General features: G+C 42.4%; 1 protein-coding gene across 1 annotated transcript; it reads right to left on the bottom strand.

The window, feature by feature from the left end:
* Positions 1-4,949: 4,949 nt before the first annotated feature.
* On the bottom strand, positions 4,950-27,008 carry LOC132572000 (monoacylglycerol lipase ABHD6-like). Its single transcript, XM_060238793.1, has 8 exons — positions 26,887-27,008; positions 23,200-23,356; positions 20,425-20,538; positions 19,596-19,728; positions 17,208-17,368; positions 11,976-12,030; positions 10,647-10,747; positions 4,950-5,244 (listed from the first exon to the last, which is right to left on the bottom strand). Exons 1-8 carry the CDS (start codon positions 27,006-27,008, stop codon positions 5,077-5,079), a joined length of 1,011 nt encoding a protein of 336 aa, XP_060094776.1. The 3' UTR covers positions 4,950-5,076.
* Positions 27,009-27,215: the final 207 nt, after the last annotated feature.

The raw sequence follows: 27,215 nt of genomic DNA on the forward strand, positions 1-27,215 counted from the left end.
TTGGCTATGCTTGTGAGTGTTCCTGGAGAGGACTAGCAATTCCTAGAGAAGCTCAACATCACTTGCGGTGTTTCCCCAGAAGTGATGTCCTACCATAGGATTCACCATTTTTTATTTTATTTTTCTCCTACTGCTGATCAGAGCTGGAAGTGGGGGATCCCCTTACCCCCACTAGGGACTGGCAGTTGTAGAGGTAAGAATGAAAGAATTTGCTTAAAAATAGTTGTTTCTTCCTGCTTGTTTTCTATCCTGGTCTATATGCAATTGTCCCAACATCTCAGTATATTTTTAACAGCTGAAGATCAGAAGTACTGTTTTGAAATTTGATTCTTCATTCATTTTCATTAATAGTTTATTTATTTATTACTTTCAATTTCTAAACTGCCTTTTTCGTGAGCAGACTCAGGGTGGCTAGCAATCAATTAAATTCAGACAGTTAAAATTACAATTTAAAATCAATAAAATAGAATTACAATTTAAAAACATTCTATGGTGCTGTAATAGTTGCATTTTCGTCCCCCCTCCCATGTTTTTGTTAAAACATGTTAACTTTTGTTAAAACATGCATACAGAAATGCTTTTTCCATAACAACAGTAACCTTCTGGCAATAATGAAAGCAGAACAAGTGTGTATGAGCTGTTAGCATTGAGGGTTCAGTGCTGGATTAAACCCTGTGGAGGTCCCTAAAACAAAATCTTGGGCGGCGGGCCCTTGCAAATTTTCTAAGAGTCAGACCACCTGCCCCACTGCCCATGGTCCCCACTGAAGCCTGCAGGCACCTTCTCAAAAGCCCCTTTGACAAAGTTGCAAGGGAGAAGTAGTGAGAGGAAATTTGTCAAGAACACCAGCAGCAGCCATACCAGGTAAGTTGGGCAAAGAGTGGCTCAGTTTCTGGCTGTGCGTGCAGGCTCTAAGGGGGGGGGGGAGGGCGGAGCCAGCCTGGGGACCCTAAAGGTATGGGGGCCCATTGGGCAGTGCCTACTTGGCCTAATTATTAATCCGGCCCTGCTTCTATTTTTTAAAAAATCACCATGGTAGCCAAAAGTGAAAATTCAAGTGAAGACAGGAGATGGGATTTGACATTGTTATTATTTTAAATCTGACCCAGTTTCAATGTCAGTGGAATAGGCTTCCCAATCCCCAGGTCCCAGAGGGGGATCCCCCGGTTTTACAGGCTTCCCCCCTCCCCCAGCCAGCTGGCCGGCGGGAGAAGCCCCACCCCTACAGCCATCATGCACCTCCATGAACGATTCCCATAGGAAATGATGGGGAATTGATCCACGGGTATCGGGGGCTCTGGGGGGGCTGTTTTCTGAGATAGAAGCACCAAATTTTCAGTATACCATCTAGTGCCTCTCCCCAAAATACCTTCCAAGTTTCAAAAAGATTGGACCAGGGGGTCCAATTCTATGAGCCCCAAAAGAAGGTGCCCCTATCCTTCATTATTTCCTATGGAAGGAAGGCATTTAAAAAGATGTGCAGTCCCTTTAAATGTGATGGCCAGAACTCCCTTGGAGTTCAATTATGCTTGTCACAGCCTTGATCTTGGCTCTGCCCCTAATGTCTCCTGGTTCCACCCCCAAAGTCTCCTGGCTCCACCCCCAAAGTCCCCAGATATTTCTTGAATTGGACTTGCAACCCTACAGTGGAAGTATGTAAAAGAGTTAGGAAAGCAGACAGGAATTATAAATGACAGACACAGGGAAGCCACTGACTGAGGAAATGAGAAAACACAGAACAATAGCAAAAAGAGGGCAGGGGCTAGGAGGACCAGGTTTTTCAGGAGAAAAGTGGGTTTAAAATATATGAATAAATAAGGAGGGACAAAGTATAATAAGCAGGTTTATTAAAATGAATGACTTTATTAAATCTAGTGAGTTCCCGCACTACAACATTTTTGTGCTACTGAATAATTAACATAAGAACACTAGAAGAGTCTTTCTGGATGAATCCTGCTTCTTGCAGCAACCAGTTTCCTAGGAGGGCCAACAAACAAGGACATAGGGCCCTCCCTGAGAATGCCTTTTAGCACTGGTATTCAAAGATTGCTGCCTCTTCATATAAAGGTCCTCTTTAGTCAATGGTAGCCATTGATGGACAGATCTTCTGTGAATCCCTTTTAAAGTCATCCATGCCCACAGCTATTATCACCTCCTCTGGCAATGATACCTACATTGGACTTACTGTTTGAGTAAAGAAGTACTTTCTGTAGTGAGTGTTGTAATTTAAAGACACATCCTTATAAGAACATAGAGGATGGGAGTTTTCAGTGGACTCCTGCTGGCTAGGGGGGAGGAGCTGCAGGCAGTAGGAATTTGAGAGCATTCAAGGAAACGAAGAGAATGCTGTGTTTATTTGGCAATAAACTATTAACACATACTTTTACCTTGCTACAATATGATTGAAGCTTATTATATTTTTATTTGCCCATCCTGATTATTAAAAAGGACATAATTCAAATCTCCTCTGTCTCTCCCTATAAGCAGAATCACATAGAGCCGGCTGCAGAGGAAAAAAGAAATGTGTTGATCCAAAAGCAAAAGTATTTCTGTGGCTCCGTGAAATGATGGTTGTGGAGAGATCAGGCTGATGAAGGAACAAGGAATGAAACTGTAATTTGACCTAGGAGTGTGATCTCCTTTCTCTCTCCAGTGGAATTTTTTTCTGTGGTACCAGCACGGAAGACTACAGAATATAGAGATGTGCACAGGAAGTGGGCTTTGTCCCATATATGGAATTGGGTGGACTTTTTTACTGTTAGATTTCCGTGATTGTGTTTTGTAACCAGCTGCTATTCTGGGAGCATTACTGTATGTTTAATTGTTGTTAAGTCTTTGTCACTAAAATATATGTTTGTGCACACTTTGGTGTGATGAAAGAATGGCTAAGCTGGAAGGAGAAAGCCAGGAAATACAAAGAGATTAGCTGGAGAAAATGACTGCTTTGAAGGGTGAACTCTATGGCATTGTACTGTGCTGAGGTCCTTCCCCTCCCTAAACCTGGCCCTCTCCCAGATCCACTCCCAAAGTCTCCAGGTATTTTCCAACACAGACCTGCAACACACAGGGTCTCCTGCTGTGCTACTGATCTGCATACTTAGAGACTGGAAGGAGAATGGAATTTCTTGTGCTGGCAAATCCCTTTCTACCCCCAGCCAAAACGTCATCCCAAACTTCTTTAACTTCCCAATCCAGGATGTGGAGTGCCATCTGTATATTGCCTATAATTACTTTGGTTGATATCTGGGGAACTCTTGGAGTCAATGGTGGTCTATTTCTTCTGTTCCTCCCCTATTCCATGCTTCTTTCTCTCTCTGCCCCTTTAGGCAAAATGTACCTTGATGAGGAAAGGTGATGGTGATTCCACCACTTAATATTTTCTGCCTTAAATCCTGGAAGTGCCTGGAGGCAGCTAACAGAAGCACCAAGACTGGCAACTGTCTTTTGTCATAGGGTGTTTTTACACTGGCAGTTTGCAACTCTCTATCTTCGCATTGTAAACTCACCTTTTACATTATATAACATTCTCATAATTGTTTCGCATTGTTGCTTCCTGAGGCATTTACATTTGTTTCAGTGAGATGGGTTTCGACGGCGCCACAAAAGTGTTTTTCTCGAGACTAGTTTTGGCCTGGTCTTTTCTCTACGGTTGTTTCAAACTTGTATTATAAAAGTTTTCCAGCGTTTTAAAAGACTCCTCCAAAAGCCACCACAAGGTGCAGTAATTTGCAGGAGAAATGACAGCACTTGAAATTTTACACATCATTATTTACCTCATCTAGTGATTTAAATTTGTATTGTTTTTGCAGTGTTGACATGATTTCCAAGCAATCGTATGCATTTAACTAAGCACTGGTATTCTGGTCAGAGACACCCCACCCCTCTGATCAGAGACACCCCACCCCTCCAAACTGAAACGCTTAAATGTAAAAGGAAAATAATTAAAGCAGAACAGTGGCAGGCGATTTGAAGACTCTAAAACCCTGGATCAAACTTAATGTAAAAACACCCATACTCTTCTGCTATATCCAGTAGGAATGACAAAGGCCACCTAGGTAAATTTCTACATGTGCAGAAAATATTAACAGGTGGGATCACCTCCACCCCTCATTAATGTGCCCCCCGGCCTGTGTATGTTGGCACTCCTAGCTCAGTTGAATCTTGATAATACCTTCAGTTCCTTTAGTTTAACATATACTTTTTAACATAAAGATCCTGTGCCTGTAGTGTTACTCTGTATAAATTAATGATTAATTCAAGCATTTTTATACAGTCTTTCTAATGGCTCAAGGCAGTTTACAGTAATTAAAACCATCAAATGGCAATATATTCCCTAAGCCCCCAACCAATCTGACAAAACTGCCCAGAAACTACTCTCCACTGAAAGCTCTGGTGAACAAAATAACTCTACTCACTTCCTAAAGGTTTCCAAAGGTGGCGCCCTCCACCTTCTCAGAGAGCCTGTTCTGTAAAGTGGAAACACACACCAAGAAAGCACAGTCCTTTGTAAATGCCAGCTGGGCCATCTTTAATGAAGGAACAAGTAGAAGGTGGCAAGTTGAAGACCATGGTTGGCACACAGGAACACCATGTCATTGAGAATATTCCTTGTGTGAAAATCAGTAACAATCCCAAGGTGCAAAGGAACACACATTAAATGTGGGAGACAGAAATTCTGCAGGTCTGCTTCAAAGTCCGAGGGGGAAAATTCATAAGCACTGTTAACAGTTTTTTATAAAGTTATGCAGTTCTGTTCAAGATGGAAAAGATTGTTCTAAGTAATGCTTGGTTGAAATGACTTTGTCCTGTTCTGAAATATTCTTCTAATAGTTTCAAAATGCCAGTTCGTTATTTAAGTTCATGCTTAATTAGAGGTACAGAAAGACAGTGCAAACATCAAACCTTCAAATTTATTCCGGAGTGGAGTGGAGGGAAAGTCCATTAAAAAAACCCCACCAGCTTCTAAATAAAGGATGGCTATTGCTCACTCCATCATGATACTTCTATATTTTTCTTTCCGGGGTAGAAAGAGATGTTGAATACTCCAGCTGCTTGACTTCTGAATGAAGTTCAGACCTACTTATTCTTCTTTATGCCACAAGCTGAAGCATGGAATTCCAAGATTAGCTTTATGGATTTCTTTGGTCTGTCTACTACAATAAAATGTCCACATTTTTCCAGCATATGCACTTGGCAGCTAGGTATGGCATCGGCAAAAATTTTTCCACCTATTGGGTCAAGCACCTAAACAACAAATAATTAGTGTATCCTTTTGTAATGGTCTATATTTGTACAGCATATGAAAAAAACAAAAAGGCTGATGAGCAGTGGAAAGTTGTGTGGAAAGCTTTCTGCTATAAGATTTTGTTTTAAATAAGAACATGCTGGTGGGCGTGAGTGTGTGGAGACCTGTGAGGACTTACAGGGGAACCTACTTTTCCCAGCTGATCCACTTCCTTAAGCAGCCTCCACTTTTGCTTCTTCCCACCCCTCACAGCTCGATATCTTGCTTTCCTCCCTCCCGCCCTTCCTAGATCAGACTAGCCTGAGCTTTCCAGATTACAGCAGAGGGCTCTCTAGGCATGTAGAAAAATGTCACTCTGAAAATTAATCAAAAGATCCCCCCCACCACAGCAAAAGAACAACACAATAACAACAACACACACAACCATGATGAGTGCTAAATATATTCCAGGAGTATGGAATGTTTATGAGCAGTTGAGTCAACTGAAATGATGTAAGAAAAGGGAACTCAATCTGCTCAAGCCCCTGGTGATAACCTATTGAATCCCGAAGGCAGAGATTTGGGGGTTGGTGGAGTCTCTGAAGAGCTTTTCCTTCCCACAATTCCAAGTGGGCCTTCAAGGTTTTACTAAATTGGTAAGGGGTTAAATAACAAGAATATACTGTAAAAGATTCAGAGATAGCCATGTGTTATGTATTATACTGTGTGTAGGCAAAAGCTTGAAGCATGCTTCCATTACTCTCCAGGATCCTGATGTCTGCATTCCAGTTGGCCATTCTCTTAGAACTGGCTAATCAGGATGCGAGGCATTTCTTCCAGGAAATGCAAAAGAAGGATCCTGGAGAGACCAATAGGAGGGATCGCTGCCAACAAAAGGGGGCGTGTTTTACTTGGCCACAGTATATATTGAGTTGAGTTGCCTGTGTTATGACTGTTCCTTCTTGAATAAAAGAAGAAAGTGTTGCTGCTTACTTAAGAGCTGATAGAACTCACTTTACAATATCATGTTAGTCTGTTGCTGGAAAAATAGCAAAGAGTTTAGTAGCACCTTTAAGACTAACAAATTTTATTGTAGCATTAGCTTTCGAGAAACACAGCTCCCTGACGAAGAGAGCTCATCTGATGAAGAGAGCTGTGTTTCTCAAAAACTTATGCTACAATAAAATTTTGTTGGTCTTAAAGGTGCTACTGGACTCTTTGCTATGAAGAATATAAAAGAGATGTTGTCGGTCCCTTGGTAAAAACATTGCTGTCCAGTCATATTTAAGACAGTCGATCTCAACAGCTTCTCCCATGTAACTTTAACTTGAGCTTCGGAACTAAGAAGTGAATTACAAATCCTGGCTGGTGTCCCTCCCTGCTGGAAATGGGAGATCACCCCAGAGGCTTCTGGGGATTGAATAAACCCAGGACCTGCCAGTCACCCTACTGTCTCCTTAAGGAGGGAGAATGGGAAGATGTGTGTATGTAAGTATGGGAGAGGACATGAAAAATAATTTTTCTGCCCAGTGTCTCCAGAAATCTGGAACTGGCACTGAATGATAGGAACATGTTTCTCCAGTCAAGGCTTGGAAGTGAACACTTGTTAATTTTCTGTCTCAGTGCAGGTTATCTAGTGCCTAAATTGTATCTGACAGATGACTCCCCAAAATTCTTCATCAGATTTCCAAGGAAATGATCTTACTGGTACTCTCCTTGCTCCAAGAGATCTGATACTAATTTTGTAAAGTTAAAGCTACCTCCCAGCCATTTAACACCACTGTATCTTGGTCTTGCCTTCAGAAGGGAACCACTTCTTCTTTCTGGACCTTGTGTTTCGAAACTGAGCTGCTGTTTCTCCTCTGTATATGATGGAGATATGACTTTGCAATCCTGACTATGGAAAAAAGCTGCTAGGTCTGGGGAGATGTGCTGGGGAGAGGGTTAGCACCAATGTTCCCTCTAAACTGTGGAGTCTTGTGAGCAGAAATTCTACTTTGTGAGCTACTAGCATTAAAGTTGTGAGCTACTGGCATTAAAGTTGTGAGCTACTGCATAAATTAGTTTGCTGTAGGGGCCATTTTTTGTGAGCTAAGATGAAAATGTGTGAGCTGGAGGCTAAAAAACTGTGAGCTAGCACGCTAACTCAGTTTAGAGGGAACACTGGTTAGCACCCCTCCTCCCACTAGGGTTGCTAATCCCCGGGTGGGGACAGGGGATCCCCCGGTTTGGAGGCCCTCCCCCCATTTCAGGGTCATCAGAAAGCGGGAAGAGAGAGGGAAATGTCTGCTGGGCACTTCATTCTTCCCTACGGAGACCAATTCTGTTATGTATATGAATTGGTGTGTAACATATGGTGTTCCTGCCTGGCTCATTGGAGCCTGAAGGACTGAGCTTGGGGACTTAGGAACAATGGGCAGTAGGATCTAAATCCCAGCTGCCCTGCTCCAATCACAGGCCCTTGGCTGGTTTGAATGACCCAATAACGTGCTAGTGCGGGAACCCAGTGTTGTATATAGTTGGCCTTGCGGGCCCCGTTCCTCAGTTCAGTTAGTGCAGCCAGCAACCATGCTGTACTCAATAAAGAGCTTGTTATCACAACTACCTCACCTCTTCAATGCCTAAGAACCCACTATATTATAGATTCCCATAGGACAAAATAGAGAACTGATCTGCAGGTATCTGGGGGGCTGTTTTTTGAGGTAGAGGCATCAAATTTTCAGCATAGCATTCAGTGCCTCTCCCAAAAATACCCTCCAAGTTTCAAAAATATTGGACCAGGGAGTCCAATTCTATGATCCCCAAATGAAGGTGCCCTTATCCTTCATTATTTCCAGTGGAGGGAAGGCATTTAAAAGGTGTGTGGTCCCTTTAAATGTGATGGTCAGAACTCCCTTAGGAGTTCAATTATGCTTGCCACAACCTTGCTCCTGTCTCCACCCTCAAGGTCTCCTGGCTCCACCCCCAAAGTCCCCACCCAGTTATTTCTTGAACTGGACTTGGCAATCCTACCTCCCCCCCACCCTCCAAAATATCATTTTGCTTTTGGAGAAGAAGCAGGCAGGGTTTCAAGTGAGTCAGTTTTAGCCTCCATGAAAACAATGTTAAGAATTGTTCTCTTTGCCCCCTTTTCCTTGCCCTGGTGTAGTAATTGTACTAATTGCTATTTCAATAACAATTGTTATTGTTTTGTTAGACCAATTAGAATGTTGCAAACGTAGGGCCTTAAATACCAGAGTGAAAAGCAATGTGAATGATGTCAAGGTATCCTCAAAGACTCATGTAACTATATTTAATGAGAAATGGCAGTACTAATAGGATGTAGAAGAAGAGAAGATTGGATTTATATCCCACCCTTCATTCAGTGTCTCAGAGTGGCTTACAATCTCCTTTCCCTTCCTCTCCAGACAACAGACACCCTCTCCCCAAAATGCAAATAAAGGTCCAATTGCACCCAATTTGCTTTTGGCAGGGCTTTTTTTTGAGCAGGAACGCAGTTCCATCTGGCCTGGTGTAAGGGGTTGTGGCCTAATATGTCAATTAGTCCCTGCTGGGCTTTTCTACAAAAAGCCCCATGTAAAAAATTTGTGATATCAGGGGGTGTGGCCTAATATGCAAATGAGTTCCTGCTGGGCTTGTTCTACAAAGCCCTGGCTTTTGGTTTCCATATCTGAAAAGAAGAACAGGTGATTTGGAACTTCATAATTCAAAGAACAATTCAGATAAGGAGAATTTCAGAACTATCCCTAAGTATTGACAGCCAGTTCTTTAATTAGTTTAGAAATCTATTCCAACCATGCATCCTATTATTACAGTCATTGATAATTAAATACAGGAGCACCTTTATACCACTGACATTTATGTATTTGTTTTAATCTAATCAGTACCTGCTTATAAACATCACTCACATTGATTTTAATTCTAGAATGTAAGGCATGGTGTTTGCCATCACAGCTAGAGGACAAGCATTGGCTTGATATTTATGTGCTAGTCCCTGGTCATTATGAGTCTAGTTATGTGTGATGGTAGAAAAACTTCAAAAGCCACCAATTAAATCCTATCTTGGCTTGTGCTTTGCATGCTTCTTCAGAATCACACGACAATAATCTACATATAGGCAAGGGTCATTTTGTAGAAAAAATATATGGTGGAGCTCATTAGCATAAATCATTAGCATATGCCGCTGTCCCCCCAGCCAAAAACAACCTGATGCAAGAAAGGAGACCCCTGGGTGAGCAAGGCCTGCTTGGGCTGGCTAGAGATCCAGCCAGCCCAAGCAGGCCTTGCTTGCCTGCGGCTCTTCTTGGCCACCCCCACCCCAACCCCCAGTCAAAAGGCCAGCAAGCCACCCACTGCCCAAAATCACATAAGAAGTGGAGAAAGGATGGCGTGGGCTTCTCCAGGAGTTAATGAAGACTGCTGTGGGGTGTGGCAAAGCCCCTGGTGGCTGGCTGGCTGCTCTCCTAATCTAGAGATTGTTATGCAGCTGCGCCTACTATTCAATGGACAAGGTACCGTAGGTGGGAAGGAAGATGGGGAACTCTCAGACAGGTTCAGGAGCTGTGCTCCTGTGAGCTTCTGTTGAATCTGAGGCCTGAATATAGGAAAGTTTACGGTAACCATGTTTTAAAAGGAGCATGTGTGCATTAATAGGGGTAGTGGTAGGGTGGGTGAAGCAAAGGAAATGACAGACTGAGAACTTAAGCAAATTGTGCATGTTCCTGTTTCGGAATTAATTTTAGAAAGTGGTCTCTCTTCTGCCATGAAGTCACAGCTGATTTATGGCAATCCCACAGGGTTTTCATGGCAAGAGATGTTCAGAGGTGGTTTGGAGTGGAGCAAATGTAAGCAAATTGTGAATGTTCCAGTTTTGGAATTAATTTTAGAAAGTTTCTTGCTCTCTTTTTTGCCATCAAGTCACAGCTGATTTACAGCAATCCCACAGGGTCTTCATGGCAAGAGACGTTCAGAGGTGGTTCACCATTGCCTGCCTCTGTGTAGTGACCTTTGACTTCCTTGGTGGTCTCCCATCAAAATACTGACCAGAGCCAACCTTGCTTTTTCCAAGATCTGACAAGATTGGGCTAGCCAGGGCTATCTAGAGAATGTCTCTTAATTAAACCAAAATGAAGGTGGACTGAGATGTGCGGCAGAGAAAATAATAATAAAGGAGTGGAACAAAGGGAATCAGCTTATCCTTCTGAAGTTAGCCTTTTTTCTTCCTTGCGGCAGTGGATCTGAAAACATTGCTTACCAGAACACTAATGACTACCTTGATCAAGCACACAAGAACATATGGAGTGAGTTCTTCTCGGGATTAAGTGAGATTGTTTGAGTCAGCCTCAGCAGCCTTGGCATCTTAATTCCTAACAGCTATAATCTCTGGAAATGAAATGCTACTGAAAGCAGCTCAATACATTACCTGGTCGTGTTTCCCCCAAATAACCTGTGTCGGAGCTGTTATCTTGCTTATGTGGTCTTGAAGGCTATGCCTGGATTCCATGCTTGAGAAATCTAAAAAACCTTTTTCCAAAAAAGAAAGAAAAGAAAGAAAAAGCAGACTTTGGGCAGTTTCTTGTCATCATACTTGGTGGTAGAAAATGCTGTCAAGTAACAGCTGACTTATGGTGACCCTGTAGGGTTTCTGAGGGAAGAGCCATTAGAGGTGGTTTGCCATTGCCTGCCTCTGTGCAGTGACCATGGACATTCTGGGCATTTCCCATTCCAAATATTAACCAGGGTCAACTCTTCTGATGAGATCTCTCAGTCATCTGTGTTAGACCATCATGGTTACTGGCAAACCCATTCTCCCTTGTGTTTAAAGGGCCAAAACATGCTGTGAATTGTATTGTGTAGTTTGTCTGGTTACCCCCCTCCCCCCTGCAACTTTTCTTGCCTGAGACAATCAGACATCCAGTGTTCTGAAGTGGCAGAGCATTTGCTTGGCTTGCAGAAGTTTCAGATTCATTTCCAGGCATCTCCAGTTTAAAGAATGAAGTGGTAGGTGATGTGAAAAACGACAGCCTGAGACCCTAGAGAGCCACTGCCAGACAATATGGATTTTGAAGGACTGATGGTCTCAGGTCTGGTTCAGTTGAAGGCTGCTGTATGTGTTCATATGTCAGTGTTTGTCAATTCTAACCAGCAGCAGCTCTCCAGGGTCCTAGGCAGAAGTCTTTCACATAATCCACTTTGTAAACTTTTTTTTTAAAACAACAACAACAAAAAACTGGAGATGCCAGAGATTGAATTTGGGACCTTTGTCATGTGAAGCAGTTGTTCCAACACTGAGACACATCCCCTCCCTTGTTTTCCAAAGGACATAAATAGTGAGAAATTCTCAAATAGGAGCAGAGGTGGAATTCTAGCAGGAGCTTCTTTGCATATTAGGTCACACACCCCTGATGTAGCCAATCCTCTAAGAGCTTACAAGGCTCTTTTTTGTAAGTTCCAGGAGGATTGGCTACATCAGGAGGGTGTGGCCTAAAATGCAAAGGAGCTCCTGCTAGAATTCCAACTCTGAACAGGAGTGATTAAACTTGGGTATCGGAAGTGTCTTAACAGCACTTAACACATACATGCATCTCTGACAGTATGAACAAATCCCTTCTAGAAGTCAGTACTATTTTACTATTTTGCTGTTGTGGCTGAAGCATCTTCTTGAGTACAAAGCCTGAAAGTAAATCAGGTTTCCCTCTGTGTGATATGTGACCTAGCCCCCAGGCAGAGTCTGTTCCTGGCTTGTACTTACATTTAGTGAAAAAAGGGACATGTGGTTTCCGATAGTCAAGAAATCCCTGCAACAGCTAAACAGGGAGAAAAAGAGACAAAGGAGTAAGTCAGAAATATAGAAAGGGCTCCTCTTAGGCTGCACTAGTCAATGCTCCTTTCCAGGACTTTTTTTGTAGAAAAAGCCCAGCAGGAACGTATTTGTGTATTAGGCCATACCCCCTGATGTCACCATTGTTTCACACAGGGCTTTTTTGAAGAAAAATCTCAGCATATCCCATTTGTATATCAGGCCATGCCCCCTGATGCTAAGCCAGCCGGAATTGTGTTCCTGTGCATTCCTGCTCAAAAAAAGCCCTGCTCCTTTCCAAGGGCACTGAGAAGTTTTGCAGTCTCTTACTTGCTCCTCATTTCTTGGGTTATGAATTTCATAGCCCAAATAGAGTAAAAAAAATAAAAAAATAAAACCATCCGAAGAGGCTGATATTCATGTGAGACAATTTGGGATTATGAACTTGATCCCTGTCCTGACTGTTAAGCAACCCAATAGGTAGGAAAGGGTTGAATAGCAACCAAATAGCAGCTCCCAATGCTGGAGCGAACCATCCGGACACTCCTGGGAAGAGCTCTGAATACCCTTCTGAGGAAATGGGCTCTGCTTGTTAACAGTTGGAGATCTGCATAGCGGTAACACTGCCAAAGGAAAATGGTGCCACTTTGACGCGGTTCACCACAGCCCTATATCTACTTAAACTGAGCACAGTACACAGTCTTACTCTGCTCTGGTAAGATCTCACCTGGAGTATTGTGTTCAGTTTTGGGCACCACATTTTAAGAAGGATATAGACAAGCTGGGTCCAGAGGAGGGCGACGAAGATGGTGAGGGGTCTGGAGACCAAGTCCTATGAGGAAAGGCTGAAGGAGTTGGGGATGTTCAGCCTGGAGAGGAGGCGGCTAAGAGATGATCAACATCTTCAAGTCCTTGAAGGGCTGTCATATACAGAATGGTGCGGAATTGTTTTCTGTGGCCCCAGAAGGTAGGACCAGAACCAATGGGTTGAAATTAAATCAAAAGAGTTTCCGGCTCAAAATTAGGAAGAACTTCCTGACAGATAGAGCGATTCCTCAGTGGAACAGGCTTCCACGGGAGGTGGTGGGCTCTCCTTCCTTGAAGGTTTTTAAACAGAGGCTAGATGGTTATCTGACAGCGATGAAGATCCTGTGAATTTAGGGGGAGGTATTTGTGAGTTTCCTGCATTGTGCAGAGGGTTGGACTAGATGACCCTGGAGGTCCCTTCCAACTCTATGATTCTATGATTCTTCACACCATCTGTTTTGTGCCCTAGTAGTCAAAGGCTCTCCCACACTCTCATTTTCATCACTAGTGTGCCCCTATTGCCTTGTTTTTTCCCCTTTTCTGCATGTGTTTTGATTCCTCTAGTGGTTGTTTCAATATCATGCCAATATTATTTCCCCGCACTTGAAAACTGTAGAGAAATATGCCAGCGATACAGCAATGTATTATAACAATGGCCACTAGAGGGAACAAAACATGTGTGGAAAAGGAAAAAAACTCTGAAGCAATAGTGACACACAAGTGATGAAAATGAGACTGCAGAAGAGTCCAGAAGCCAGAGCTACTGCTGTGTTCTATAACTAGGGCTTCTTTTGAGCAGGAACGAGAACCAGACTAATAAAAGACCATGTCGTTAGTTCTGCATGTCCAGGGAAGCAGCCCCCCCTCCACAGATTTCTGCTTCTTGAACAGCAGAAACTTGGCAAACTGATTTGGAAGTTGAGTGTACTTTCAAAAGCAGAGTGGCTGGCTGCATGAAGAAAGGCAGATTCACACTGGAGAATGCCTGGAGTAGCTCTTTGGCTCCAAGCCTATGGTCAGGGGAAAAGGAACATGCTTCTCTATGGGAAGGATTTCCACACTCTTTTCAGAAGTTTACTAAACAGTGCCAGCTGTGTACTGCTGAAACATAGTTTGTGGCATCACATATGGAATACTATCCATCTTCTACAGTCATCCATCTACAGTCACGGGAATGGAGGGCCTGTTCTGAGTGTGTCCCAGGTCACAAAGCATGACTCCAAGAAGTTTCTCAGTGCCCTTTGTGAATGGAAGGCACATCTAGTCAGGCACAGACTGGCCATTCGTACAGGGAAAGCACTCATTAGGCTGCTGCCCTGGAGGAGTACAGGCAGCAAGGAGCAATCAATACCAGGAAGCAATAAGTTCCAGGAAGCAATATCAGGAAGCAAGCAATAAGGTGGTGGCAATCACTGGCTAGGTATGGTACCTTCTTGTACCTAAGAACCTGGACCATGTAAATCCCAGTCTGGAGATCTATCCTGGAACATATAGCAACATAGAGAGGTTCTTCAGCAGGCAAATTGATGAAGAAAACATTTTTGACAAAGGGAGACAAATTCTGAAAGCAATTTCTCTCTGTAGCCCTATTCACAAGCTATAGTGAATGCATATACAGTGTACACTTCATTGTTTTTCAGACGTGCATTGAGGAATTTTCATGCCACATTCAATACATACATGGTGGAATGTGTGATTAAAACCCCACATTTATCCTGGTTCTGGTCCATGGTTTCATTTGCAAAGTGCAAATGTGCAAATTATGTATATAGTCCATTTACTCTCTCATACAAGAAGCTGAACTCAAGTTGTACGTGTGTTCACTGTAACCTGTGAACAAGGGCTAGAGAGTTCACAACTTATGGTGCACCTGCTGCTCCTGTTTATAATTGTACGGCTGATATCACGTGTAGGGTTGACGTGTAGAGGATTGTGAGGCACTCCAAAGGGATCTGTTGAAGCTGCGTGAGTGGGCGTCAATGTGGCAGATGAGGTTCAATGTGGCCAAGTGCAAAGTAATGCACATTGGGGCCAAGAATCCCAGCTACAAATACAAGTTGATGGTGTGTGAACTGGCAGAGACTGACCAAGAGAGAGATCTTGGGGTCGTGGTGGATAACTCACTGAAAATGTCAAGACAGTATGCGATTGCAATAAAAAAGGCCAATGCCATGCTGGGAATTATTAGGAAGGGAACTGAAAACAAATCAGCCAATAGAAGAAGAAGATATTGGATTTATATCCTGCCCTCCACTCAGAGTCTCAGAGCAGCTCACAATCTCCTTTACCTTCCTCCCCCACAACAGACACCCTGTGAGGTGGGTGGGGCTGGAGAGGGCTCTCACAGCAGCTGCCCTTTCAAGGACAACCTCTGCCAGATCTATGGCTGACCCAAGGCTATCTCAGCAGGTGCAAGTGGAGGAGTGGGGAATCAAACCTGGTTCTCCCAGACAAGAGTCTACACACTTAACCACTACACCAAACTGGCTCTCAGTATCATAATGCCCCTGTATAAATCGATGGTGTGGTCTCATTTGGAATACTATGTACATTTCTGGTCACTGCACCTCAAAAAGGATAGTAAGCATTGGAAAAAGTCCAGAAAAGGGCAACTAGAATGATTAAAGGGTTGGAACACTTTTCCTATGAAGAAAGGTTGAAATGCTTGGGGCTCTTTAGCTTGGAGAAAGGTCGACTGCGAGGTGACATGATAGAGGTTTACAAGATTATGCATGGGATGGAGAAAGCAGAGAAAGAAGTACTTTTCTCCCTTTCTCACAATACAAGAACTCGTGGGCATTCAATGAAATTGCTGAGCAGTCGGGTTAAAACGGATAAAAGGAAGTCCTTTACCCAAAAATTATATATATAATTTTTTTGGCCACTGTGTGACACAGAGTGTTGGACTGGATGGGCCATGGGCCTGATCCAACATGGCTTCTCTTATGTTCTTATGACACCTGCCTGGAGAAAAAAAATGTCCTGTCCCTTTAAAAGAGACTGAATGGATTCTTATTTACCTCCATGCCATGAGAAACTTCAGCTGCCTTTTCTTGCTCCTTAAGCATCCTCTATGAAAGGGACAAGACAGATTTCTCCAGGCCTTGGGGGCAATCCTTATTGCATGGATAGGTGTTTGGAGCAAATACATGTTTCTCTTTGGCTGTTTCCACATGGGTGCCTTTGCAAATTCCTCTGCATTGGCAGCAGTAATGAGAGTGAGGTGAAGAATTGTTGCTGGGTGGAAGCAGCTTCTGAATGCAAAATAAATACAAAATGGGTGTCCCTTTAAATTTATGAGAGAGGGCATGTTGTAAGAAATGGCTTTTCTGGGTGTAATTTATTGGGAAATAAGGGAGGTTCATATGGCAGCCCTGCACAAGAGATTATTACATAGCTATGAGGATAAACTCCAATAAGAATAGCAAAATAGGCTGACAACAAAACAAAATATGAAGGAAAAAACAGTTCTTCCAGGTCTGTTCCTGGCATAAATTTTCATAACTTAACAAAACCATTAATTGTAAGCTAACAAGAAGCCCAACAAAGGGATTGTATATATAAGGAGTTACCGTATCTGTGCTGGTTATCACTCACTTCTATTCATACATTCATTTTTGCTCCTTTGCTGCCAGACCATGAAACCATACACAGTTTGGATCCTTTTCTTATTAATCAGATGTGCTGATTGTTAGTAGGATTGCCAAGTCCCCCCTGGCAAATGGCAAGGGAAGGGGTGGTGGGTGGTGGGAAGACTTACCAGGAAAAAGAGAAATTCCCAGACAATGTCACACAGGAAGTGACATCATCATGCTGCACCACCAGGCAACACTGATGTTTGGGCAAAACTCTATAGTAAAAATTGCTTCTACTGTAGTTTTTGCCGAAATATCAGAGCATCACCCAGAAGTTGCTAGTGTGATGATTGCTTCACTTCCTGTGTGATGTTGACTGGGACTTCCTCTTTCTCCCAGTAAGTTCTCCCACTGACCAGCTGATCAGTGTTGGAGGGCAGGGCGTGATGGCAGGAGATCTCTGCCTTTACCAGGGTGGCTGGCAACCAAAGTTGTTAAGCATGCAAATATACCAGAGATGGTGATTGGTGCACCAGCAGCTCTCAGAAAAGACACTAGTGACGTCTGGGCAGGGAGCAGCAATGCTCTCTATGCAATTCCAAAGGGGAAGGGCATTTGGAGGGGTTTCTCAGTCCTACATGGAAATTTGTATATTCCTCAAACACAATTTTTTACCTTCCAGCCTCTCCCCACAAATTTCTCTATATATTTCCTGCCTTCACAAGAAAAACAATTACGAAGGAGCTATTGCTACAGAAGACTGGGCTGGAGCACTGCAGACTTCAGAGCTCCACTTTATTACCTGTTTACTTGTGTTTTTCTGGGAATGGTAGAGAGTAAGTTTGAACATTTCTTCTGACTGCTTTATAGTCACAGGAATGAGTGGGATGGCTGTGAAATCCTTGCGTTTCTCCATCTCCTTCAAACGCTTCACAAAGTCATTATCTGTCGGATATCTTAGACCTAAGAATTGAGAAAGAATGCAATAGTTTACAACTACCATAGTAGCAAACACATGGACACATGAATCTGCCTTCTACTAAGTCACTCTTGGACTATAGTTCAGTATTTTCTTTTCTGCTTGACGCTGGCTCTCCAGGGACTTAGGTTGAGGTCTTTCATATCATCCACTACCTGATCTCTCAGTCCACTGTTTGGAGATAACCAAATTCATTCCAGCATAAGCCTAAAGTATGCATCTATTATGTATATAGTGACAACAGAAAGGTTGTGGAGGTAGGGAGATATTCCAGAGACCAGTTTAAAACTGAAAGAGTAACCAGTCCACTTCACTCATCATGGGTGGCATTCCCAAATGTAGCTAGACATGCAAAATGGGGTTACCATACAATCTAATGCAGAATGAAACAAGATATGCAGATGCAACAGGAAGTTACAGCAGTATAGTTGAACTAATTAGTGTGTGTAAAGGGTGAGATCAAGTGTCTGCTATGTCAGCAATGTCCTTCTGCTTTGGACAGACAGGTCTGTCTCTGTATAAGTAGACACAAATTTGACATTAAGAACGGCAATATCTGGAAACCAGTGGTCGTGGATGAGCGGTTTTAGCTCCCAGGGCATTTTGTTGCTGATCTTTTGCAAAAAAGATTTCAAGGACAATCCAATGTAAAATTGCTGGATTGGAATTCTTCAATAAATCCAAGACAATCAACTACTCCCTGGTCTTAATAAATTCCTGGAATTCCTCACTTTTGATATTTTCTTTATTCTTTATTTACAGAATGTATACCTTGTCTTTCTGCCCTCATCAGGGCCATGATGATATGTGTACTGCTAATATCTTTTATTTTCCAGCCTTTACAGATATTAATTCAGCTACAACTCTTTGTAACTTCTGAGTGTTTATCTTCTTTTATCCTGCAATAGATTTTATGTTGACCCCCCCCCCTCTGGCTATCTAACAACAGCTGGGAATGGCCCTCATGCAGTTTTATCAAACAGATTACTTTTTTGATTGGATCTGGTTTCAAACTGGCCTCTTCGTAACCTCTTTCCTTATTCCACCCCAGATTCCAGTAAAGTGTATTGACATGATTGATGTACACTTTTATGAATTGAATGAAGGGAATTCTGAATCCTGAAAGCATATTCTGGAATAAATTTTGTTAATCTCTACTGTGCCACTGGATTATGTTGCTACAGACTAATGCATCTACTCATCTGGAATTACCTTGTCCCTGATAGGAGTCACATCACCTATTATCAGCCCCCAACCTCCTCCAATGGGATTCTGATTGGCTCCTAAAAGACTGCTCTCAACACACCTGTTGGGGCAGTTGTTCATGTGCTGGGGGAAGTCTAAATTACGTCTGAGGGAAAGGAGGGCTGCTGAGAGTAGATGGGAAAGGAGATGATGAGGGACTCTGTGGGTTAGGAGTGGAAGATGTTTGAAGGTGTAAAGATGAAATGTGTCTAAGATGTTCACATATCTTGGTATCAGACACCTTGTGAAACATGCACATGATGAGCATGAGAACCACTATTGTGCATGGCCAGAGTGTTGTGCTAGGATCTAGGAGACCCAAGTTCCAAACCTCTCTTTGCCATAGAAGATGGTTGGCTAATATTGGACCAGTCACATACTCTCAGCCTCACTGGATTGTTGTGAGGATAAAATGGAAGAGAGGGAAACAATGCAAGATACTTTGGGTCCCCAATGGGGAGAAATGTGGGGTATAAATTCAGCAGATAAATAAGTAATGTCTCTCAATTGGGAAATTATAAGGATGCAGTAGGAAGGAACTGTAATACATTGGTGATAAATAGAAGAAGATATTAGATTTATATCCTGCCCTCCACTCTGAATCTTGGAGTCTCAGAGCAGCTCACAATCTCCTTTACCTTCTTCCCCCACAACAAACACTCTGTGAGGTCAGTGGGGCTGAGAGAGCTCTCAAAAGCTGCCCTTTCAAGGACAACTCTATGAGGACCATGGCTGACTCAAGGCCATTCTAGCAGCTGCAAGTGGAGGAATGGGGAATCAAACCCAGTTCTCCCAGATAAGATTCTGTGCACTTAACCACTACATCAAACTGATTGGTTCATCAAAATCCTTATCAAGACTGTTCCTAGTGAATTTTCTTTGTTTCTTTCTTCTCATCTCGAGATTGGGCCAAGCACCCTGCCCTCCTCACTCCAAGTTAAGCTTCTTTAGGGTTTTGACACTCACCAGCTGGACAGAGGAGGGACAAACAGTGGATGTCCGATGGATAAAGAGCGGCATAAAGGCCAGCAACCATTCCACCCATGGAGATGCCAACCAGGTGGAAAGGCTTCTTGTTCAGACCAGAGTACTCAACAAACTGGAAGAAGTGTAAATGAAGAGAGAAGTATGTTTCAGTTCTAAATAATTGCTTAGGGCATTTTGCAAGAAAGGTGTCTAACTGTTTCTGTGTGATATGAGATATGAGAGGGACAGCAGCATGCAAGAAGGCCCAGTGTTGTCACCACTGCTTAGCCCAAGAAAGAGTGACAATCATAGCAATCAATGGGTCATTCCTTTCATGATCCTGCCATGGAGAAGATGCACAAAGACACAGGCTGCTGCTTGGCCAAGGATATCCCAGCTGACCTGTGGCTTGTACAAAACATGACAGACAAAGAGAGGAAACAGATATTCACTTCCTTCTTTTACCCCCTGTTCAGTTCCTCTCCTTTTCTTCACCTTCTTCCATGTGATTGTACTGGTTTTGGATATAATATCTGCTGCCTCTCCTCCAACTACATAATAGATCTATATAACAGATAAATTCTTCTTACATATTTCTGAACTTGTGACTACCAGGATGATGAGTGCTAAAATGTGATTGCAGAAATGCACAGATGAGTTCCTGGTAAGTGTCCATGCTTCCCACCCCACGTCCCCTTTCCAAACAATTACAGTCATGACAATTTCACTGCTGATCTGATCATTGAAAGTCTCGGGTCAAACAAGAAGGATCGTTACTATAACCTTCAATGTGGAACATCACCTGAGGTTATCTAGAAGAAAACTTTACCTGGTGCATCCGCTTAGCCTGCTCAATGCCTGTGTAGCTTTCTTCTGGCAAGCGACTTGTTCCCCCATGCCCAGGCAGATCCACACAAATCACGTGGATGTCCTTAGGAACATACTGTGAAACAGACGAAATCAAGCAATTGGAGCTATGAAAATTAGATCCCCCAGATAAAGTGTTTAATGTATTTCAACTCCATTAATAATCTTAGATCCAGTAGATTTGCTTAGTAATGCAGAGCAATGCCACCAAATTTTCAGCAGTAAAACATCTGAGAGGGTTTTTGTTTTGTGGGTTCCTGATCTGTATGCCATATTTATATCCCTTTCTCCAGGTAGCTCATGTTGGTGTACATGAGTCTGTCCTGTGTTTTACCCACCCAACAACTTTATGAGGTATGTCAACCGAGAGGGAATATGATTGATCCATGGTCATTCAATGAACTTCATGGCTGAATGGGGTTTGGACTATGGTCTTTCTAGCAGCAGACTCTAACTATTATGTTATAATGGTTCTCTGATAAGGTAGATGGGTGTTTTCAGGTGACAACTATATGCAACCTCTCTCTCATACAAGTGTGGGTGTTTTCCATGGTTCTGCTCTGTAATGGAAGTGGAATCTGAACAATGTAAACAGTACTTTCTTTTCCATCAACAATATAGCTCTGCCTGGTATTGTTTCATTGAGATATGTACTTTTTCAAAGAAACCTCAGTGGAGGTCAGTTAAGTGACAAAAGGTACAGCTTTCTCAGCAACACCAAAGATCTATATAGCTTGACACTCCCTATACCAGGGTCCCACAGTGTGGTACCCACTGGCACCACAGCATCCACCCAAACCTTTCCTGGTGCCCACTGATTATTTATTAGAAAGTGTATGGGGCTTTAAAATATGTTGCTTTGGCAGTTACTGATACCACAGCACAAGGATCTTCACTGTGTGACTGAAGGTAAGTTGTGGCAGTCATTTTCTGACTCCACCTCCTATGGCAGCTGCTTTGTGGCACTCATTTTGTGTGTGAGCCCACCACACTGTGTCAGAATTCCAAATGTGAGTGCAAGCTCAAAAAGGTTGGGAACCCCTGCCCTATATAATGGTAGTGAAATGGATGTCTCTAGGAAACAGGGCATGACAAAGAGAAACTTTCCTTTTTGTGTCTCCATCTCTGGGAAATGAAGTATTTTTGAATATGGAAGTTCCATTTTTAACATTTGAGGGAGGGGCTATGGTGGTTCAGTGAAAGAGCATCTGCTTGGCATGCAGAAAGTCCCAGATTCAACCCCAGTTAAAAGATCATCTGGCACTGGTGATGTGAAAGGCCTCTGGCAATCTGAATAGACAATACTGACTTTGATGGACTAACTTTTAATCCTTTTAAACTTTTATCTGTTTTAACTGTTTGATTGTTTTACTATTTATGTTAGATTGCCTATTGTTAGTTTGAATGGTTTACCATGTAGGAATCTGCCCTGAGCCCACCATGGGTAAGGGCGGACTACAAATTGACACAAACAAACACACAAAAACAAACAAACAAATAAATATCTGACCCAGTGTAAGGCAGCTTCATGCTTCTTCATGTGCTAATAATTATTTTAGCCACAGGTGATTAACTCAACTTAGTGGGAGAAATCAGGTGCCCTAGTGCAAGTAGGCACTCTGCAAAATCTAGGACATGTAGTTTGTTAAAAAGAAGGGAGGAATAGAACCCATCTCAACAAGAGCTGTGTATGAGCTAAAGGCCCAGATGGTAACCAGAGAGAGAGAGAGAGAGAGAGAGAGAGAGAGAGAGAGAGATGAATCGGGATTAGGGACTGGGAGATACTGATAGTTGGACAGAGCAACTGGACAGAAAACCCACTGCTAATTATAAAGGGCTATTGTAGACAAGACTTAAAGAGATGAGAGGAAGACCTCACTAGCTCCCTTTTTTGTTAATAGCATTTTAAAGATGAAGAGATGTGTCCTCTTAAAAACAAGCACTTTCTCCTTTAAAATGGTACTACTAAAGCTGGGTTCTCAGTTTTGAATTTCTTATCCTCCTTTTGACTTTCAGCTTACCTGCACTCAAATGTCTAGCAGTTTTGAGAGAATGTTTGTTTTCCTTTTTCCATACAAAATTGTACTTTTCCATGGCTTCAGGAAGTCACCTCAAGATGTGGAAACTTACCTTGTCTGTAAGTAGCTTGGTTTTGCTACTTTTTAAAATTGGCACAAGCTAGTAAATTTACTGCAAGGTCAATGAATGATGGTTCATAGAGCCTTGTCCACTAACACAAAATCCCTTGACAAAGGGGTAATTATACCAAGTAACAAAGTCAAACAGCCAGTAAGGAATAAGCACCTGAGACACAGGGTTTCCCCACATTCTCATTTTCCTCTCATATATGTTTCTATTGCTTTGGGGTCCATTCATTCTGCATGTGTTTTGCTCCCTCTAGTTGTTGATTCTATGTTACATCACTTTATGTCTGGCATAAAAATCTGCAATCAGATCTGCCAGACATAAAGCGATGTAATATTGAATCAACCACTACAGAGAGCAAGTCACATGTGGAACAGACCCCCCACCCCACCCCTGAAACACCAGGAACACAGTACTGAGTAAAATAACAATGCAGAAAAGTCCTTAATTCAGCTAGAAACGTCTGCACATACTCCTTTTATCCCTTTCATAAGAACAATACTTGGACTCTTTGTCAAACAACAACAACAACAAATCTTAGAGCAACTTTGTCTAAGAACAGTACTTGCTGAATAGAAAAACTGAAACATACTTTCATTATAGGTAACCACATGTCTTTGGCAAGTGAGAACCCATGAAACATCAGTATAGATGGCTGGGGTCCTGGTTTCCCACGGCTGAAGTAACAGAACTTGTAGCCCTCATGCTCGAAATATTTTACTTTCGCACGTCTGAGTTTAAACATAGACCTAAAGGTGAAAAGATTAATAGAGAAATGAACACAGGAAGGGTATTTTGTAATGAATGACACTGAAAGCTAGGATGTTTCTCTGAGTTGGATCCAAGTTCCAGGGATGGAATTCTAGCAGGAGCTCCTTTGTATATTAGGCTACACATCCCTGATGTAGTCAATCCTCCAAGAGCTTACAAGTCTCCTTTTTGTAAGCTCTTGGAGATTGGCTACACCAAGGGTGTGTGGCCTAATATACAAAGGAGCTTCTGTTAGAATTCCACCCCTGGATCCAATTATCCATCAGTGGAAGATGCTGGCAGTCATAGACCTTCCCCACTTTCTCCCCCACCTCCTGCAGTCATTTCTGACCTTGGGACAGTAGTTTCTGGGATCACAGGGCCCACATGGAGTAGCAGTCAAATAGATTGGTGGGCTGCAGTAAAGAGGGAGAAAAAAAGGGGCTGTGGCTCAGTGACAGGGCATCTGCTTGGCAAGCAGGGGGTCCCAAGTTCAATCCCTGGTATCTCCAGTAAAAGGACCAGGAAGGAGGTGATGTGAAAGATCTTTACTTGAAACCCTAGAGAGCCACTGCCAGTCTGAATAGACAATACTGACTTTTAAAAGACTATTTTTATTTCAATTTATAGACATAGAAACATAAAATATAAACTATATTCAATTATAAACTCATACTTTATGTAGAACTCGCTTAAATTTACATTTTAATATTTAATATTTCACTTCTATTTAAATACCTTTTCTATCATAGGTCTTAGGATCATTTTTCTTTCTTGTGCTATTGTCACAATAAACATCAACAAGGGATATGAATAGTGAGTGAGGCTGGTGGACTTATTCTATTTCAGCATTGAAACCATAATAAGCCATCTCTGAAAATATGGTTACCATCTTGTATTTGAATTGTTTTTAGTGATTTCTTTTTTCTTTTAAGTATTTTTTAATTTTTAATTTCTATGTGCATGTTTATATCTGGAAGTCATAGTGACTTCTGGTGACTGCCCCCTCCTGGGAGCCTGAAGGATATTCAGAGAAGTGGCTGAATAAAGCCAGCCTCTGTCCTCTCAATGACATCTATAAAGTCTTCTTTATAAAGATTCAAGAATGTCTTTTTTTTTTTTAAATGTTCATGTATCTCTTGCTCTTGCTTTCCTTTCCTGATATCAGGTATCCATCCTTTTTCTCCTTAGACAGTGTGCTAGATATCTTCCTGGTATATTCGACAATACTGACTTTGATGGACCAAGGGTCTGATTTCATATAAGGTGGCTTCATGTGTTCATATGTTCAAGGAAAGAAATTGCCCTTTTTGCCTCTTCCATCAATGGTACTGCACTGATTTTCCCCCTTTCCCTCCTCATTGCATCCTACCGACTCATGGGGCTATTACTCCATGTGGGACATCTAGCCCTGGAAATCAACACACCAGGTGCTGGAAGGGACTGTTGGAGGGGGAAGTTTTGTTCACACAAGGATCACAGAGTGCTAGATCAAACTCCTTGCTGAATTTCCTGCTTTAAAAACAAAATACATTTTCTTGTGTAAATTTCAATTACATTCCTGATCTTGGATGAACCTGCTACCAGACACCATCCTTTAAAAAAAGTACCTCAGCCATGAGGTCAGATTTGAGAGGACACTGCAGGATTCATGATGGAATCACTGCATTTGTACATAGCTAAAGCAGCTATAGCTGAGGAGGATATAACCCTCTCTCCATACAGTTCTTATGGTTCATCTTTTCCCCAAAGCTATAATACATTCCCTTCTTTCCTGAGTCATGGAAAATTCCAAGTGGAATGCTTCCCAAGGCTGGTTTCTTTTGAATGAAAGAGCAGTGGAGACTGATCCTTTACTTAACATTACCTCTCCCCCCCAAAAAGAGCACAACCTGAGGCATGGTGGCATTCCAACAAGGCAGCACACCTTCTATCTTATATTAGTACCCCACAAAGCCCCTACATTCTTTGGTAAGGGGTGGGGGGAGACAAAGAGATCTTGATGCTCATGGTGGTTCACTTTAGGTGACTTCCCAAAGCAGTGGAAGGTGTCCAGATGTGCCACAGGTGTACCACAGTTATATGCCTGAACTATGGTTGCCAGCTCTAGGTTGGGGAAACACCTGGAGATTTTAGAAGTAGAGCCTGGGGAGGGAGGGATTTAGGAAGGGATGGGACCTCAGCAGGGAATAATGCCATACAGTCCGCTGTGCAGAGCGGCTATTTTCTCCAGAGGAACTGATCACTGTTTCCTGGAGATCAGATTTAATTCTGGGAGATCTCCAAGTCCCATCTGGAAGTTGGCAACCCTAGGAGCATAGATGAAAACTAAAAGGTTTCTGTCCAAGGTGACAGATCTGTTGACCATACTAGGGAGCCCCTACATCTCATTTACTCAAAGTTCCCTCTGCCCCTTCCCAAATGTCCAATACTAAAAAAAAAAAAAAAAAAGCAAGTTACTGCATTTGTGTCAAGAACACTAACTCGGGCTGAGGGGAAACACTCTTGTTGAAAAGGAAGCACTTGCTTGTGTTTGGGCTACAGAAAAATGGAGAAATTATTTGTGGAGCTGCACATTTCAATTATGTACTGACCAGAGTTCCCTGTAGGGCTGCCAAGCTCCTGGGCTGGGTGGGGGTTCTCCCACCCTGGAAGTTCCCAACCCACATTGGGCCAGTGGGGGGAACCTCCCCTGATGTTGCTGGCACAATGACATCACCTGGAAGTGATGTCATTGCACCGGTGCTGCCGCACGCAGGCCATTCTAGGCATTTCCAGGGAAACTCTATGGTTTCCCCAGATGCTCTAGCAATTTGGGAGGGAAAAACTCTATGGTACAATAGGTCACTTCCGGGGTGACATCATTGCACCTTGCAACATCGGGGGAGGTTTTCCCACTGGAGGCTGTGGGGAACTTGGCAACCCTAGTTCCCTAACAATATTATTGATATCAAAAGGATAGGGAAGGGATGGAAATCAAATTGCCAGGTGGTCAGTATGGTCACTTTTCTACACTTATGAAATTGAGTATAAGCTAGGAACATAGAAAGTGACAGTTGGGTCAATTTCCCTTATTATCCTCAGATATTTTAACAGAAGAGGATGTAGAAATTATTGCACTCCTTTCAGGTACTTTTGTTGTGGTTACACAGGAGAAATTTCAAGCAGCATGTTTAGCATGTCCAATTTAGCGAAGAAGAAAGAAAGAAAGAAAGAAAGAAAGAAAGAAAGAAAGAAAGAAAGAAAGAAAGAAAGAAAGAAAGAAAGAAAGAAAGTTTTTTTGAGGAATAAAAAGCCTAATAAGGGAAAGGGACTCAATCCAGTATTGTTCCCTTATTTTACGGTACATGATGAACTGTCATTACAAAATGGTTGCATTTTACAAGGCACACATTGATTACTTTGAATTTCCATTCTTCTTTTTTCCCTAAATTCTATGCTTGCCTCATGTATTGCTCCCTGGTTAAGGCCCTACCTTTTGGGGCAATGCGTGGAAGTCATTCCTATATGATTCTAGATATACACTCACCATATCAGGAGCTTGACTATTTGTGCAGGCCTCCAATAGTACACTGTGGAAAAAGAAATCAACAAGGCAACCAAAGCACAGCTTGCAGTCATCCAGAGTATCATGATCATATCGGTCTCCATCCCTACTAGTTAAGATTGAACTTTGCTACCTGCAAAAAAGACAATAGGAGAAAAGGATAAACTGAAATATGGTAACAGAAACAAGTGGAGGCATAAGCACAGTTAAGAGACGGACATTAAAACAGTCTCTGCTGCTAGAATTACATCTAAACTAACCTTGGCAGGTACACATAGCTCTTACAAAATTGGCTTAATGATAATCTATCC

The sequence above is a fragment of the Heteronotia binoei genome, chromosome 5, assembly GCF_032191835.1.
Source record: "Heteronotia binoei isolate CCM8104 ecotype False Entrance Well chromosome 5, APGP_CSIRO_Hbin_v1, whole genome shotgun sequence".
Classification (NCBI taxonomy): Eukaryota; Metazoa; Chordata; class Lepidosauria; order Squamata; family Gekkonidae; genus Heteronotia; species Heteronotia binoei.